The sequence below is a fragment of the Prunus dulcis genome, chromosome 6 (assembly GCF_902201215.1).
Source record: "Prunus dulcis chromosome 6, ALMONDv2, whole genome shotgun sequence".
Taxonomy (NCBI): domain Eukaryota; kingdom Viridiplantae; phylum Streptophyta; class Magnoliopsida; order Rosales; family Rosaceae; genus Prunus; species Prunus dulcis.
The window spans coordinates 328,199-344,129 of record NC_047655.1 but is presented as its reverse complement, the minus strand read 5'-3'; the positions used below and the strand labels follow the sequence as shown (position 1 = coordinate 344,129).

Here is a 15,931-nt window from a genome sequence, read left to right as displayed (position 1 = left end):
AAATGTGTTATTGACGAAAATAACAACGAAAGCAAAAGTAAACTTGGAGCTCTTGATAATAATAACAGAAATTGAAATATTATGATCATCTTTATCTTACAACAAAGTTCTTTTCCCCTCTTCTTTTTTGGGTTAATTGCATTTTTATTTCCTCACGTTTGCCCTTAATTGTAACTCCTCAATGTTTAAAACGTCGTCCAATGTTAAATCTCCATTACACAATCATTGGCAGCCCACACTTCTAGTTGACGATCATGCCAAATTTGCGACATGTGGACATAAACAAATAAAATATTTAGATTGTTTAAAATATTGGTTTAATTAATAAGAAAATCTGAAAACAAACAACGCAAACCCCCTCCCCTGCCGGCCCCTCCTCTCTCGTCTCTTCCTAATGACATCAAAAACTTTTTTTTTTTTTTTTAAAAAACAAATAACTTGAACTGATGGCAAGCGAAAAATGATCTAGAGACGGCATAATACTCTTCCCCTTTTCATAAAACCATAAAGTGGTAAACTGCAGTTTTATGTAAATAAGAATGTGAAACGTTACTTTCTATAAATTAAATTGCACGCAGAAAACAATTGTTCATCAAGTTCAAGAGCAAAACTTGGATCCTCCCTAAAGAGCTGTGTATCATTCTCTAATGTTGTATGAGTAAATATACATCACACTGAATCAGCAGCAACCTCATCATCAAGGTTAATAAATTCATCCATTACGGAGTTGAACTCAACAAGTGATCTTAGACTCGTCCCAAATGATATTCCATCTCTCCATCAGACTGAAGCAATGATATTAAGCACTATGCCTTGGCCCTGAAAGCAACAGGAAATAAAAAAAATGAAATCAAAGCTTACTAGAAAATCTAGAAACCAAATTCCCAACACAGGCATTATGTTCCCCCTAGAGTCCAGCTGAAACATTCAAGTTATAATTATTTATGGATAACTACGTAGAAACAAATGACAGCAGTTGAGGTGTAATGAAGAGATCTGGTGACAATACGCAAAGAGAGTTGTAAATATACATGGATAATAACAACATCACATTATAACTGGAACATCTCAATCATCAGGGCCTTTTGAGTTATAAAGCAGAAAAATCTTGTCATATAAACATTTATAAATATTAGGTAAATCTTGATATTGCTAATAGGATGCTTAGGTGCTTACTTTATATCTAGCTGTGCAAGAACAACTTAGAAGGATATGATACACGCTCAGAGAGATAAGTAGAAAATTACCTTCTGACATAGGAGTCGTCCTCAGTGTCAATTATCACAGCTTCACCAGCTATGATGTGAGGTGGTACCTAGCAAGTCCGGAATGAAAAAGAAAAAAGAAAGAAGACATTAATGCAATCTATGATTCATGACACCTATAGCATATCCTCAATGCACCATCCGCCATGTAATCTGCATGCTACATATGTATTTATCTTCCAGCTTATAGAATGGTAGAACAGGGAGAAAGGAGAGGGAGAATCTGGGCTCTAAGAACAAACTGAACTTTGCAAGAATGTGGGAGTCCAGCAAGCCTTCAGGATCAACTTATAAACTCAATCCAGACATAATGGTAAGCTATCTGCTCTATATTGTGAGCTGTTTAAATTGTCATACTATATAAAACAAAGCTCTTGATAACTTGAAAACTTCTCCCAAAAAAAAAAGTGTTGACATCATGCAATATGAAAAAGTTCACTTCAAATTAAAAAACCATACTCTGTAATGCCCACTATTCTTTACTTATTGTTTGCTGCAGGTTTTGTAAATACCTTATTTTCTTCTAATATTAGCTACTGAAAGCAGTAAATTAGCTTATCCAAAATATTTATAAAATAAATTCTTACTTTCATGGTGAAGCCATTTTGCATCTCAGCTATTTTATCCCTGCATTTTAGAGAAAAATCAGGGGTTAGCAAAAGTGCACAAATAATATATTAATATTACAATGCACACTAGTGTCAACATGATAATAGGAATCCACTTGAGAATTTAGTCACAATATTTTACTTTGTAGGGGAAACAGATAAATGATATTGCAAACTACACCAGATAACCAACAACCTAATCATGATCAACTTTAGCAAAGTCCTCAAACTGGCATACTTAAAGGTTTTAATGCATGGGGCCCAATTGATGCCTTGATGAGGGCATCTCCATGACAAGAAATCTACGGTTATATCTTTTCAAGCTTTAGTTTAACGGGTTAACTTAGAAATCTACGGTTTAGCAATTATGTCCTTTGTTAGAATAATGAAAAGAATTCAACACTGAAATTGATCAAGCAGTTTATTATATCAAGTGATAATTCAAGGAGTAAGTGCAACTGAAAGACAAAGCAACATTGAGTAGTGAGATGAAGTCTACAAAAACAATAGCATTTGCACAATTAAAACATACTTAGGTGTTGCTGCAATCCCCTTCACAGGAGGTTGTGCTTCCTTGACAATGCATGTCACATGTTTTGGAACTGATGCGGACAAAGGGATTCCGTTAAACAGCTCCACTTTAACTTTCAGTTCCTCTGTTCACAGTGAATATCATATTTTATTTTGGTATAATACATGGCAACTATGACAACTAACAATGATGATGAAATTTAAATTCAATTACATATCTGAATAAAATTTTCTGCCAAAATAGGAAACAAGGCATTATTATTATAACACCCAAAATGACTAGGACGGTTTAGATAATTGTATCTAAGAGGCATCACAGTATTGGAGTTATAAGATGGTTCAGTGCCAGTGGCTGGAAGGTCCTGATACTAGTAGAGTTATTAAGCCGGTCATGAAGAAGAGTTTTACATGGATTGCCAATCACAATGGCATTCTGAACAGAAGAAAAAAAAGTAAGTAAACAATGATGTGACAGCAGCTTCCACCACATGATTATTTTCAGATACCACCATGTAGTTTTATCCAAAACACCATTCGTGGCAGCTAGAAAGTAAATTGTTGTAATAAATAACTCTGAATCAATTTACATAAATTTATATACTATGAATTTCATGCTCATTGATAATCACTAACTTTTGGAATACGGACAGTAAGAAAAAAAAAAAAAAAAAGTAAAGGTAAAATCATGGAAAATGAATGAACAGAAAGGAACATGAACTATAATAAGCCTCGACCTTGTAGGTATTTAGCCTTCTTTCCAAATAAGTCCTCAGGCACTTCGAGCTGATCGTACGTATCAGGGCTGATAAAAATTACAAAGAGAAAGTATTTCTTAAGAGGAAGTAACAGCAGGAAGTGAAAGGAAGAGGATGCTGGAGGGAAATTTTAAAACATAAAACTCACTCCATCAATAATACAATGCCATCACGATCTGTGCACATGTAAATGTAGCTTTTTGTCTCAACAAATACTCCTGCAGCAATCATACAAGATTTTATCATTTTAGCTCACACAACCATAATAACTGAAAGAATGGCACATCATTGAGATCAAAAGACCTCAGCCAACTTGACATAACTGTGATAATACAGCCCATTTGTCAGTATTGTTTTTAATTTAGGAAAAGGTACCAGCCACTATTGAGCAATGGGCGTCCACTAAAGGATAAACCAGTGCTTATAACTAAAAGAATAAGGAGCATCCACTAGACGGGTTAACATGAACCGATTAGTTTCAAGAGGTAACTTTCCTTGCTGAAAGCGACCATTATTCAGTTCAAAACAACCTACACTCAAGTAAATGCATAAAAAAATTTGTGAACACTGGTCAATGTCTTTGTGAACAAGCCTCACAAGCAGACGTTTTAAAAAAGTGAAACGAAACAAAACCAGAACAATGAAAAGCAATGCGGAAACAGTCATCCAAGAAAGGAAACGTATTGAACTACCAAAGAATGCGTACATCAACAATTTAAAGCAATCTGATAGGGAATGAGCATTGTAGACTATTAAGCTAATGGTAATGGGAATTTACAAAAATTTCATACTTTCAACTGCCTCATCCGTCGACAACCTTTGGGATGTCTTGTTTCCAGAGTCAACATCACGAAGCTCCACCTACAATGAAAACACAGCTTCACATTTCAGCTTGTTTTTAAAAAAAAGCACAAAATGTACAAATCAAACCTTATGAATAAGGTTCTAATAATGATAAGGTCAGAATGACAGAAACACACCTTAATGTGCGCTTTTCCTCTTCCTTCATGGGAATGTTCTACCTTTATCACCTAAATAATAACAAATTATGCATCAATTAAATCACAGAATATTCATCAATAACATTATTGCACCATTCAAAAATACAATAAACCAATTCACCTGGTAAAGACGATCTGAAGCAAGTATTGTCCACCATAAAACCAAGCGCAACCGCAATGTGATTTTTTTAATTATAAATTATTCATAAAATTTGTTAGTAAAAAAACAATTTTAAATGAATATTCAAACAAAACCCAACGAGCTTCTGTGTAAAATTGATTGCAAGGCCAAACTGCCAACCCACCTTTCCTCTCAATGACATTTCCAGCTCTCACCTGCACAATCGCACGATCATGATTCATGACTGTGAACAACAACTACAATTCAAAACGTCGTCGCTCAGTAGGAAACCGAAATGAGATTGAAAAACTTACATCGGAGCCCAGGACAACGGCTCCGCGGTGTTGGATGGCGGACCAGGGAGATTGAAGCAGAGTTCTTCCAGTGAGACAGGTGTTGGTGCAGTGGGTGATGCTGGTGTGACAGCCCAGTGAGGTAAGCAAGTTCGATAAAGAAGAAGGAGCAGCGAGTGTGGTTAAGGTTCTTGGAGCGAGGAAGAAGAGAGGCCGAGTGAGGTTCTTGCTCAGCTTTGCTACAGCTTGCATCTTCTTTTTCTCCTTTCTATTTTCTTATTTCTGAAACGAACGAACGACAGCTCCAAATTGGGATTTGAGAAAGCAAGCAGCAACCCGCGCTCAAATAAATATATATTACATATGCTCAAGTCAAGAAGCTGGGATTACTTGACGGCCACTCAAAAATTGTTATTTCAAGTAAATTTGTAACTTGAAAAATCAAGGATTGTAATTAACTAGATATTATTGCATATCAAGGATTGTAATCTAACTTGTTATGACTTTTATCTTTTTTCTTCTTATTATTGTTTATGTGAAGGAAAGACTTGAACCCTAGTAAGTAAACTTTTGCACACCGTTCCCTGTCCCTGCCCATTTGAGCAACACTCTTGGGCTTGTAGTTGTTGATGGCTTATAAGTCATTGGGTTACAAAGAAATTTGATGTTTCACTTGGTCCTTGTACAGTTACTAGTTGGATTGGATCCTAGCCCATACAACTCTTTTACTTGTTCACTTGTTGGTATCATTGTAGACAGTGGCGGATCCAGGATTATGTAGCCAAGGGGGTTTAGTGTAAAAGTTCTAAAATTTTTCTACAAAGAAAATAATGCTAAAAAGATAGAAAGATAGTATTTCCATTAATTCATAATTCATAACAAAACCAATAATTAAAAAATGGGCGGCGGAGGGCGGTAGAAGGTGGTGGTGATCGGCACTGGGCCACCGGTGAAGAGTTGATGGAGGTTGTCCAAGGTTGGGAGGTTGGGAGGTTAGGGTTTGAGAGGATGGGGAGAGAGGGGCTGTGGAATTGGGAATGAAGGAGAAAATGAATCTGTGCAGAGTGCTGTGCGTGTGTGTGCTGTTCTATTTTTTTTTTTTAAAACCTGGCCCAAAACGACGTCGTTTTGAGGCCAGGTCAATTAAAAAAAATTTTGACTGAGCCTTGACCAAACGACGTCGTTTGGCAAGGCAGGTTTTAAAAAAAAATTACGCGCAGCGCGCGCGCGCAAGGCGCTGCGCAGCTGCACAGGGCATTTCGTTGGGGCATTTCGTCGAGCACATTGTGTGCATACAAGGGGGCTTCCAGGTGCTGTCCAAGGGGGCTTCCATGGACTCCCTTCCCCAATTTCCAGCCTTCCAAGGGGTCGTCCGACCCCTCTTGTCCCAACGTGGATCCGCCACTGATTGTAGCCACGCGATCTTGAGCAATACTTGCGTAATGAGGACTTTAGATGAGATCTTATTTCTTAATTGTTTGATGAAATTAGTTAGTTATTGAATCAAATTAGTTAGTTTGATCTGACGGCGAAAAATAAATGATTGGCTTAAGCACTATGTACTTGTGTATATGGTCACGTTTGCAACATCTTTTGTCAAAATTGCCATACATTGATACGGAACAACCCCAACGAAATGTTAATGTTCTAATAATAATGCTAGGGGGACACCATTTGGGTATAACATGCATCTATTTACTCATACATTCTTAAATCAATAACACCAAGTATATCTGATATTGACCCGTAAACGCAAAATAACCCGTTTAATCTAAAAGACCGGGTGCCCATATATCACCCGCACGAGAAAAAGCCAAACCCGTCTGTGTGTGCCATTTTACCCATTGTCCCGCTCCTTCAAGGGTGCCGTCGTAACAAGCCCTGTATCACTCTCTTGCCTTCCACAGTCCACTGCTCTGTACGTTCCTTTTCTACTATTGATTTTGCATTTGCCTTTGATTATTTTGTTAGCAAAGTTAGTTCGCGAGGCGATATTTAAGCTATTGAAAATTTTTAACTTTTTTATTTGATCATTGAAGGTCATGGCGGCAAGGGCTTCAAGAAAATTACTAAGAGACTTTTTGTTCAGAAGGGCATGCACAACTCCTATTGCAGGTGCACGACACTGTTCTTCTGCTGCAGAAACTGCTCCAAAGATTCCTCATTTTTCGAAGAAAGTATGCGCTCTCTCTCTCTCTCTCTCTCTCTTCTTCTTCTTCTTCTTCTCCTTCGTATATGTATGACACTATCTTTTTGGTTGCAAAGAATCACAGAGGAAGAACTATGACGATTATATTTTTATTTGTTTCCAGCAAAAATGCAAACCCATCTCACCAAAGTGGTGCCTTTTCATTTTATATTGCTTACACTTATTTTTAAGTCAAATTTGTTGGAAATTCAATGCATTATTGTTTGATTTTGAAGTGCTGTCTGCTTATTTTGAACTGTAGGGGAGGTTGTTGACGGGAACCACCTTAGGCTTAGTTATAGGCGGAGGAGCTTATGTGAGCACTGTGGATGAAGCAACTTTCTGGTACCTCATTTAAATCTTTAAGTAGAAGTTTTGCTCTGTTTGCATTTAACCTTTCACACGGTTTACAATATGGTTGCAGTGTTTCAGCATTTATGTTTAATTCCACTTACTGTTACCTATCAGCCAGAAAAGTATAAGCATAAAACATGTGGAATTCTCTTAAGGCAACCTCTGATGCTTGAATTAAAAGTCTGTCATGCTGTATTGCTTGAAACCTGTGTGGTGTAAGCGTGTGTTGTTTGGTGTTGGGGCTGGGGGTGAATTTCTCTGGATTTCTCCTTGTTACCTAGAAACTTTGGAATTACACTCCTAGTTGTAAAAGTCATAAATTTCTTTTGCTAAATTAATAGCTTTCGTGGGACATTAGACAAAAATTATGAATTGTCATTTGTTATGTTCTGCCTCATTCTTGCAGTGGTGATGAGGTTGTTCATTGTTATGCTATTGTGTACTTATTTATGTGGATGAAGCAGAAACCGTGTAATTCAGTTTATTTATCAGTAGTTAGTTGACTGGCTTAAGGTTTTTGTGAAATGTTGAAGTTTAATTTTAGTTACGTTTATTGCTAATTCTTGGATATCAAATTTTTGAAGTGGCTGGCTATTCTCAGCTACAAAACTTGTGAATCCATTCTTCGCTCTTCTGGATCCAGAGGTTGCTCACAGACTGGGTGTCTCAGCCGCAGCACGAGGTTGGGTTCCTAGAGAGAAGAGACCAGATCCATCAAATTTAGGGCTAGACGTTTGGGGAAGGAAGTTCTCCAACCCTGTAGGTCTTGCTGCTGGATTTGATAAGAATGCTGAGGCTGTTGATGGTTTACTTGGTTTAGGCTTTGGCTTTGTAGAGATTGGCTCTGTAACCCCTGTTCCCCAAGAGGGCAATCCAAAGCCTCGTATCTTCAGATTGCGTGAGGAAGGGTAAGAGTATGTTTTGTGTTTATCTTATTATGTTCTGATTAAGACCTGAATTGCCTTGAATTTCTTGTGTTAAGTCAAATTTTCTATTCACTTTTGGAAGGTGATTATGGTGCTTTAGCTTCTGAATCTTTTTTTTTTTTTTTTTCTCAAACTTGAGCTGGGTTATATTTCTTGTTCTAACTTATGTGCTATCAATCTACCTGATGTTGTGTTCAGAGCTATCATCAATCGATGTGGCTTTAATAGTGAAGGAATTGTTGCTGTTGCAAAGCGGTTGGGTGCTCAGCATGGTAAGAGGAAGTTGGATGAAACTACAAGCACTTCCTCTTCTTCAGGTGAAGAAGTCAAACCTGGAGGCAAAGCAGGCCCTGGAATACTAGGGGTGAATCTTGGGAAGAACAAGACAAGTGAAGATGCTTCTTCAGATTATGTACAAGGGGTTCATACATTGTCCCAGTATGCTGATTACTTGGTAGATTGTTCTCTACTGATTTCAAGTCTAGTAATTTTTCTGTTTTCATGCTAAATATTAATATTTTCTTTATAAGAATAAGATGTAGAGTTCTTAAGTTTCGCCTGACATTGTGACTCTGCTGCTTTGCAACTAAAGACGTGTTCATTCCCTATTGTTGGAAAGTGCATCTTGATTGCTAATATTGGTGCCCTAGGAATAGGATCTCTGTTTGCCCAAAGGAGGCTGCATGTAGGGTAGTTCTGCTGACTGAAGCATAATTAGGAAAAAACACTCTCTTCACTGTCCAACTTGTTCTTTCTTTTAACTTGATCACGATGCCTGTGTTAGTATGCTGTTTTCATGGCTAACATCTAATAAGATAGGCTCTTTTGTGTTGGTTCTCCACACGGAAAAGCAATAAGAGGTGCATTTGAATAGGCCTCTTGTCGTGGTCTTTTGGTTGGTTCATTCATTTGATTTTGAGTTCTATAATTTCATACCATCTTTGGTTAATTTACCTGGTGTCACAAATTATACTACATAATTGGTTACATATTTCCTTGTTTGTCGATAAATGATGCCAAATATGTCTTTTGAGGGTCACAATTAATTTAATAGAGAATAGAGATTTTTGGAAAATAATTTCTTTAAAGCTCAGGTGGGAAGCAATAGTTTTAAGTCCAACTTTTTATTACTTGACTAGGATATATGAACAATCAAATTTGTATCTGGAAATGATTCAGATTAAAGTAAAACTTCCTCAACTTCAGTAGTGAAAGCTGAATTGTCCGTGGGTTAAAATAGAATCTTGCATCATTACTTGATATAATTCCTCAGAATTTGAGTTTTCGGTAATAAGTCACGAACTGCAATTAGGTTTCAGTTTCTGCGTGTACATTTCAAGTTCAAATCCAGGTTAATTCATTCAACAATATTCGTGCTGATCTCTTTGCAGGTGATTAATGTTTCATCGCCCAACACCCCTGGGTTACGTATGCTTCAGGGAAGAAAGCAGTTAAAGGACCTTGTGAAAAGGGTATGGAGCTCAAGGCATGAACTTTCTTTCCCTCTATATAATTGATCACAATGTCTGCAAAAGTTAGCTCTTATAGCTCTTTCTTCCCATCTCAAGGTTCAAGCTGCTCGTGATGAAATGCAATGGGGTGAAGAGGGCCCTCCTCCTTTGCTCGTGAAAATTGCTCCAGATTTGTCTAAAGAAGATCTTGAAGATATTGCTGCAGTATGCATTTATGCTCGTAATTGATTACTTTCTTCCCCCTTAAAATGGTTTTCTCATGGTTGTTTGTTTATCGATATAGGTTGCCCTTGCCCTTCGCTTGGATGGATTGGTATGTTTACTTCCTATCACACACTTCACAATTTTCATTGTTTACCATATCCATATCAAAAGTTGCTACTCTTATGAGCTATTTAGTGCAATGATAACCATACGGTGTTCGACATGTTAATGTTAGAGTATAGGTTGATGACTTTAATGTTCAGTTTGTTATTTACCTAAAAATTTAGTGCCATTTGTTCTACTCTTATGAGCTGTTTTTATCTTGTTTATTCTAGGTTATATCAAATACCACTGTTTCAAGACCAGATCCTGTTAGTACAAACCCAGTGGCTTCTGAAGCTGGTGGCTTGAGTGGAAAGCCACTCTTTAATATCTCTACCAGTCTCTTAAAGGACATGTACAATTTGACGAGGGTACGTTGCCCCTTTGTAACTCATGTAACCTGTTATTCACGATACTTACACTGGTGTAGATTGCATAGTACATGTCTTTACAACATGACTCTTCTTTTTTATGTTCTATTATTTAAATTTTTGAAGATGCGTGAGTATGCTGGCTTGATATGTCATTCTATTGTTGTACTGACCCATCATCCCATTGTGGCTTATGTACAAGAGAAGTTGGACTATTAATATTTATTATTTGCCCCTGCATTAGGAAGTACAGAATTTTTGAAAGTATAAAATATATCAGTATACAAGCTTCAAATTTCATGTAAAGTAGGCTTATAATTGTTTTTGGGTTTGATGAATATGATGTCTAGACACAGCTGGCCGAGCCCACTGTAGTTTAACTAGTGCCTAGCTGAGGTCCTTTTATTTATTTTCTATGTAAGGAAATTTATTGGCTTGAACCTCTTGGTTGTTATTGCTAGACATTTAGGGCCTCTTTTGGATGTTATTTGAACTATTTGTTTAAATTCTATGTTTTTTCCCTCTTGGTTTCATTTTTATGTGCATGTATCAGAGCGTGACCCTGTTAATTTAATATGAATCAGGGAAAGGTTCCTTTAATAGGGTGTGGGGGCATTAGCAGGTAAGATCAGAACAGCCATTTGTTAATATTTTTCATATTTGAATTATTATCTACCTTTTCCCCCTTAAATGGACCTTGTTTATGCCATTGATTTAGTGGTGAGGATGCTTACAAAAAGATACGAGCTGGAGCAAGTCTTGTTCAGCTTTATACAGCATTTGCCTATGGGGGACCTGCTCTCATCCCCCAGATAAAGGTATTTTCTGATGTGCTCATTCTGCAGAAAACCTTTTTTTTTTCCGCCTGATGTCAACGACGTGCTTATAATAGTCTTACTATCTTTGCTTCTCTCTCTCTCACTCTCACAGGCTGAATTGTCTGAGTGCTTAGAAAGGGATGGTTTCAAGTCCGTTAGTGAAGCAGTTGGTGCAGATTGCAGAGTGGCAACGCCAAAAGTATAAACAATAGATATGCGATGAACTTATTTGCAGAGCAAATTTTTACATTGCATGGTGTAAATTGTGGTTTTTAAGCGGTCTTATTTTTTGTACGGGAGTCGCAGAGGAAATTTTTGAAGAGGCATTATTTGTAATTTGAACCCGTAAACTTTATACTGAATATTAAATTTAATTGTAGGCAATGGAAAAGAAAATATGCTGCCACTGCCGGATGTGCAAGCTCAGAGTTAGAGCTGATATGTACAAAATTGGATCCATTCTAGTTTCTGTTTTGTTACTCAATTCAGCTGGCTTGGACGTGCTCACACATCCACTGAAAAATAACAAACTTGCTTTATGAGAAACTTGTCTTATATTTTATAGGCTTATTATCACAAAACGTCCCTAAGGTTTACGAAACTATCAGATTGCATCCTTAATGTTTTTTTGTGTCACTTATGGTCCTCAAGGTTAGTATGTGCAATCACAAATGGTCCCTGACGTTAGGTTCTGTCAAAAACTCTGTTAGTTTGCTGACGTGGCATACATGTATATCACAAAACATCCCTGAGGTTTACACACTTATCACAAATGGTCCTTATGAATTTATTTTTTTTTAAAATATAAAATTCATAAAATTTTGGTTTTCTTTTTAAAATTATTTATAAATGAAAAAATAATTTATAGAAGGATTTTAATCTTGAGGACCATTTATGAACCCTAAACCTTTAGTTTTTTTTTTTTTTCATTTTTAAATTTTATGAATTTTAAATTATTTTTTAAAAACTTCATTAGTTTGTTGATGTGGCATATATATGAAGCCCACATCTACAATAATATAGTGTCTCATGTATTTAAAATTTAATATATATTTTAAAATAATTATAATTCATAAAATTTTAAAAAGAAAACAAAAATTAAAAAATTTCGTAAGGACCATTTGTGATAGGTGTGTGAACCTCAAGGATGTTTTGTGATATACATATATGCCACGTCAGCAAACTAACGGAGTTTTTGACGGAACCTAAAGGTAGGGACCATTTGTAATCATGCATGCTAACTTTGAGGACCACGAATGACAAAAAAAAACATTAAGGATGCAATCTGATAGTTTCGTAAATCTTATGGACGTTTTGTGATAATAAGCCTATTTTATATGCTCCTACCTCGAATAAGAACCTTCCTTGCTTTATGAGGAACTTCAAAATTATCCCAATTGCCGCTCACAGTGCTAGTATAATTTCGGATGATCGTATTCTCAACTACTCTGGTTAATAGTAACCTATTTCCATGATTTCTTTTATTATTATTATTATTTCTTTTTGAGAAAGCCACTGTTTCTATGTTACTATGTTTGATGTGTGAAATCAAACTTCCAATGATTACTGCATCAATATAGACTTTTATTATTTACATGTATGAGCCTAATCGACTCCTTAGTATTGTAAAAATGGATTTTTGCCTCCAAACCTCCTAGTTACAGCATGATTCGATAATATCAACTACTTGTTGGAGTTTGAATGAAATACATGAACTTGAATCCTACATTGGAAAAGAAGAGAAAGTCTCTACTCCTTATAAGTGGGAGTCTTCCCACACATGCTATATGGAAGGTGGGCCTTGTGGGTTAGGTCCAGTTATGTCGTACTAACTATATATTGCAATCGAAACTCTAATCCTAAAACCCTATGTCTAGTTACGTGAGTCTCGAGTCATAAGTGCTCCATAGTAGTCTTGTGGTTGGATTTAGGGTTTGGAGGCTCAAATCCATTTTTGAAATACTAAAATAATTTGCTAATAATTGAAACAATTTTTACAATATATTTGAAAATTAAAAATAATTTTAAAGTCCACAAAATTATTGAAGATAAGTAAATATAATTAATTACTCTTTATTAAGTATTTTATGAAATTAGTAATTTCAAAACTAATTATTCACAAAAGAAATAATAATTCAAACATAATTACTAAATAAAGTAATTAAAAAAGGCTAAGATAACACTTAATTACAAAAAAGAAAAGCAACAAATATTTTAACAGTATCGCCGATCGGCTATACTCTCTCATATAAATACATGTTAACAGTATGGCCGAACGGCTGTACGGTTAAAATATTCGAAAATATTTAAACAGTACGGCCAGACGGCTATACTATTTTTTTTTTTTAAAAGAACCGGCTAGCGAATAGGTGGCCACGTGTCAAAGTAGGTATAGCCGTGCGGCTATAATATTTATTTTTTTAAAAAAGAGGACCCACATAGCGATTAGGCGCCCGCGTGTCAAAATATGTATAGTATATCCGCTCGGCTATACTATTTTTTAAGAAGGATGAAAACCGAGTATAGCCGAGCGGCTATACTATTTCTTTTAAAAGAAATATACAAGAAGAAAGGCTATTAGGTTGTTAATCATAATATTTATCTGTATATTACTAGTTTTCGTTGTGGATTCTTGTGTGTGACCTTATGATGGAGTTATGTTTTATTATGGGATTAAATTGATGAAACAGATATCAGAGCATTACCTTTGTCCCCCAGGTGCATGCTTCATCTGTAATTAGTTTGCTGCAGTCTGACATAAAGACAGCCTTAAAATCTGCGTTTGGTATTTTGGATGGGCCATTGCCTGTCACCGATTGGTGCAGAGGTCGAAACAAATCAGGTGAAATCACAGTTGATGGATATTCTGCTGAGTCCACTATAAGTGAATGTAAAGATTCATCACGTATTGTAGCTCCCTCTATTGTAGAACCATTGAGCCCATCACCATCTTGTTCTGCTGGATCAACATCAACTTGCCTTAAAGGTATACTTATACTTGTATCATACATAAGGAGATATTGCTGATTTCATTGTACCTAATAGTTTGAGTTTCAACAGTTTTTAGTGCATTGGATGGCGCAAAAGTGGACGAGACATCCCAAAGAAGATCAAAACAAGAAAACTGTACTTCTTCTGAGTCTGATCTGCAGATGTGCTCCCGGCTAAGACCGACACTTTTGTTATTCCGTTGCCTGCTATACTCGTTGGGTATACCTTTTGTGTCACAACATCTGGAAGTGAAATTAGACATAATTTTGTTTTGTTCAACAACAAGGATTCATATATAAGGAGAGTTTCCGACAGAATATGGAGGATTCTATGACCTCCTATACAGAATAGCCGAACAACACCCCAAAGATTAATAGAAGCTAGCCTTATGATCAACTCATAGGATATGAAACCAGACCAAAACAATTACTATATAGCAAAAGAGATCAGAACCAACTGATCTTTCTTTCCAAAAGTAATATGCTATATCAATGAGGAACCCCATTATTGAACTCCACATTACCATTGAAGTTCCTCATGACTTCTATTTTTATCTTGTGCAATTGTGCAATGCTGCTTTCATGAAATAACTAACCATCTTTTGGTAATGTAACCGTACATCTCATACGGTTTCCGCGCGGCAATACTCGGTTATTGTCTAATTTTTTTAAAAGAAATAGTATAGCCGCGAGGCTATCCTCGGTTTTTCTATTTGTTTTTTTTTCAAAGAAACAGTATAGCAACCGGCTATACGCGGTTATTTCTAATTTTTTAAAAAAGAAATCGTATAGCCCCACGGCTATACTGCACTATGTATAATTTTTTCAAAGAAATAGTATAGCCGGGCGGCTATATGCCGTTATGGCCAATTTTTATATATATAAAGGAATCGGCTATACGCGGTTATTTCTATTTTTTTTTTAAAAAGTAGTATAGCCGAACGGCTAGACTCAGGTTTGTCTAATTTTTTAAGCAAAAATAGTATAGCCGACCGGCTATACGCGGGTTTTTTAATTTTTTTAAAAGAAATAGTATAGCCGAACGGCTATACTCCTTTTTTAATTGAAATAGTGTAGCCGCGCTGCTATACCGAGGTTTTTAAATTTGTTTCATGGACATAGTATAGCCGCATGGCTATACTCTGATTTTCTATTTTTTTAAAAGAAATCGTATAGCCACCGGGCTATACTCGGGTTTGTCTAAATTTTTTAAACAGAAATAGTATAGGCGCACAGCGATTGGCGGTTATTTCTATTTTTTAAAAAGAAATAGTATGTCCGGACGGCTATACTAGGTTTTTCTTTTATTTTTTATTTATTTATTTAAGAAATATTATAGCCGAACGGCTATACTCGATTTTGTCTAATTTTTTAAAACAGAAATAGTATAGCCGGTCGGCGATACTTGGGTGTTTCTAATTTTCTGGCTATAGTTGGGTTTTCTAATTTTTCAAAAAAGAAATAGTTTAGCCGCCCGGCTTTACGCGGGTTTTTAAATTTGTTTCAAATGAAATAGTATAGCCGTCCGGCTCCACGTGATTTGTAGAAAAAAAACTTTTTTCAAAGAAATAGTAAAGCCGATCTGTTATACGCGATTATTTCTAATTTTTTTTAAAAGAAATAGTATAGCCGCACGGCTATACTCGGTTATGTCTTTTTTTTATTATATATATTTATTTTAAGAAATAGGATAGCTGAGCGGCCGTACTCGCCTCTTTTTTTAATTTAGGATTTGTAGGCTCAAATCCATTTTTGGAATACTAAAATAATTTGCTAATAATTGAAAGGGTTTAGGGAAAGACGAAGATGTTGAAGAAAGTTATGAGAGGATACACGCTTACATCTTTCAACCAAGTTTCTTTTTCTTCTTTTTTATTTATTTTCTTTTTCAAGCAAATATTTTGATTTAACGGGTCAAATAGTTACATTGAA

General features: G+C 36.0%; 2 protein-coding genes across 2 annotated transcripts; one reads left to right on the top strand and one right to left on the bottom strand.

Moving 5' to 3' along the window:
• Positions 1-534: 534 nt before the first annotated feature.
• LOC117631313 (elongation factor P) lies at positions 535-5,048 on the bottom strand. The gene is made up of 11 exons (XM_034364394.1): positions 4,596-5,048; positions 4,466-4,496; positions 4,282-4,295; positions 4,140-4,190; positions 3,951-4,020; positions 3,308-3,377; positions 3,139-3,206; positions 2,406-2,529; positions 1,853-1,892; positions 1,248-1,315; positions 535-819 (listed from the first exon to the last, which is right to left on the bottom strand). Exons 1-11 carry the CDS (start codon positions 4,824-4,826, stop codon positions 807-809), a joined length of 780 nt encoding a protein of 259 aa, XP_034220285.1. The 5' UTR covers positions 4,827-5,048; the 3' UTR covers positions 535-806.
• Positions 5,049-6,387: 1,339 nt separating this feature from the next.
• LOC117631331 (dihydroorotate dehydrogenase (quinone), mitochondrial-like) lies at positions 6,388-11,415 on the top strand. Its single transcript, XM_034364426.1, has 12 exons — positions 6,388-6,492; positions 6,614-6,751; positions 7,025-7,107; positions 7,701-8,024; positions 8,241-8,496; positions 9,434-9,514; positions 9,611-9,718; positions 9,798-9,827; positions 10,054-10,191; positions 10,776-10,813; positions 10,910-11,009; positions 11,122-11,415. Exons 2-12 carry the CDS (start codon positions 6,617-6,619, stop codon positions 11,212-11,214), a joined length of 1,386 nt encoding a protein of 461 aa, XP_034220317.1. The 5' UTR covers positions 6,388-6,492; positions 6,614-6,616; the 3' UTR covers positions 11,215-11,415.
• Positions 11,416-15,931: the final 4,516 nt, after the last annotated feature.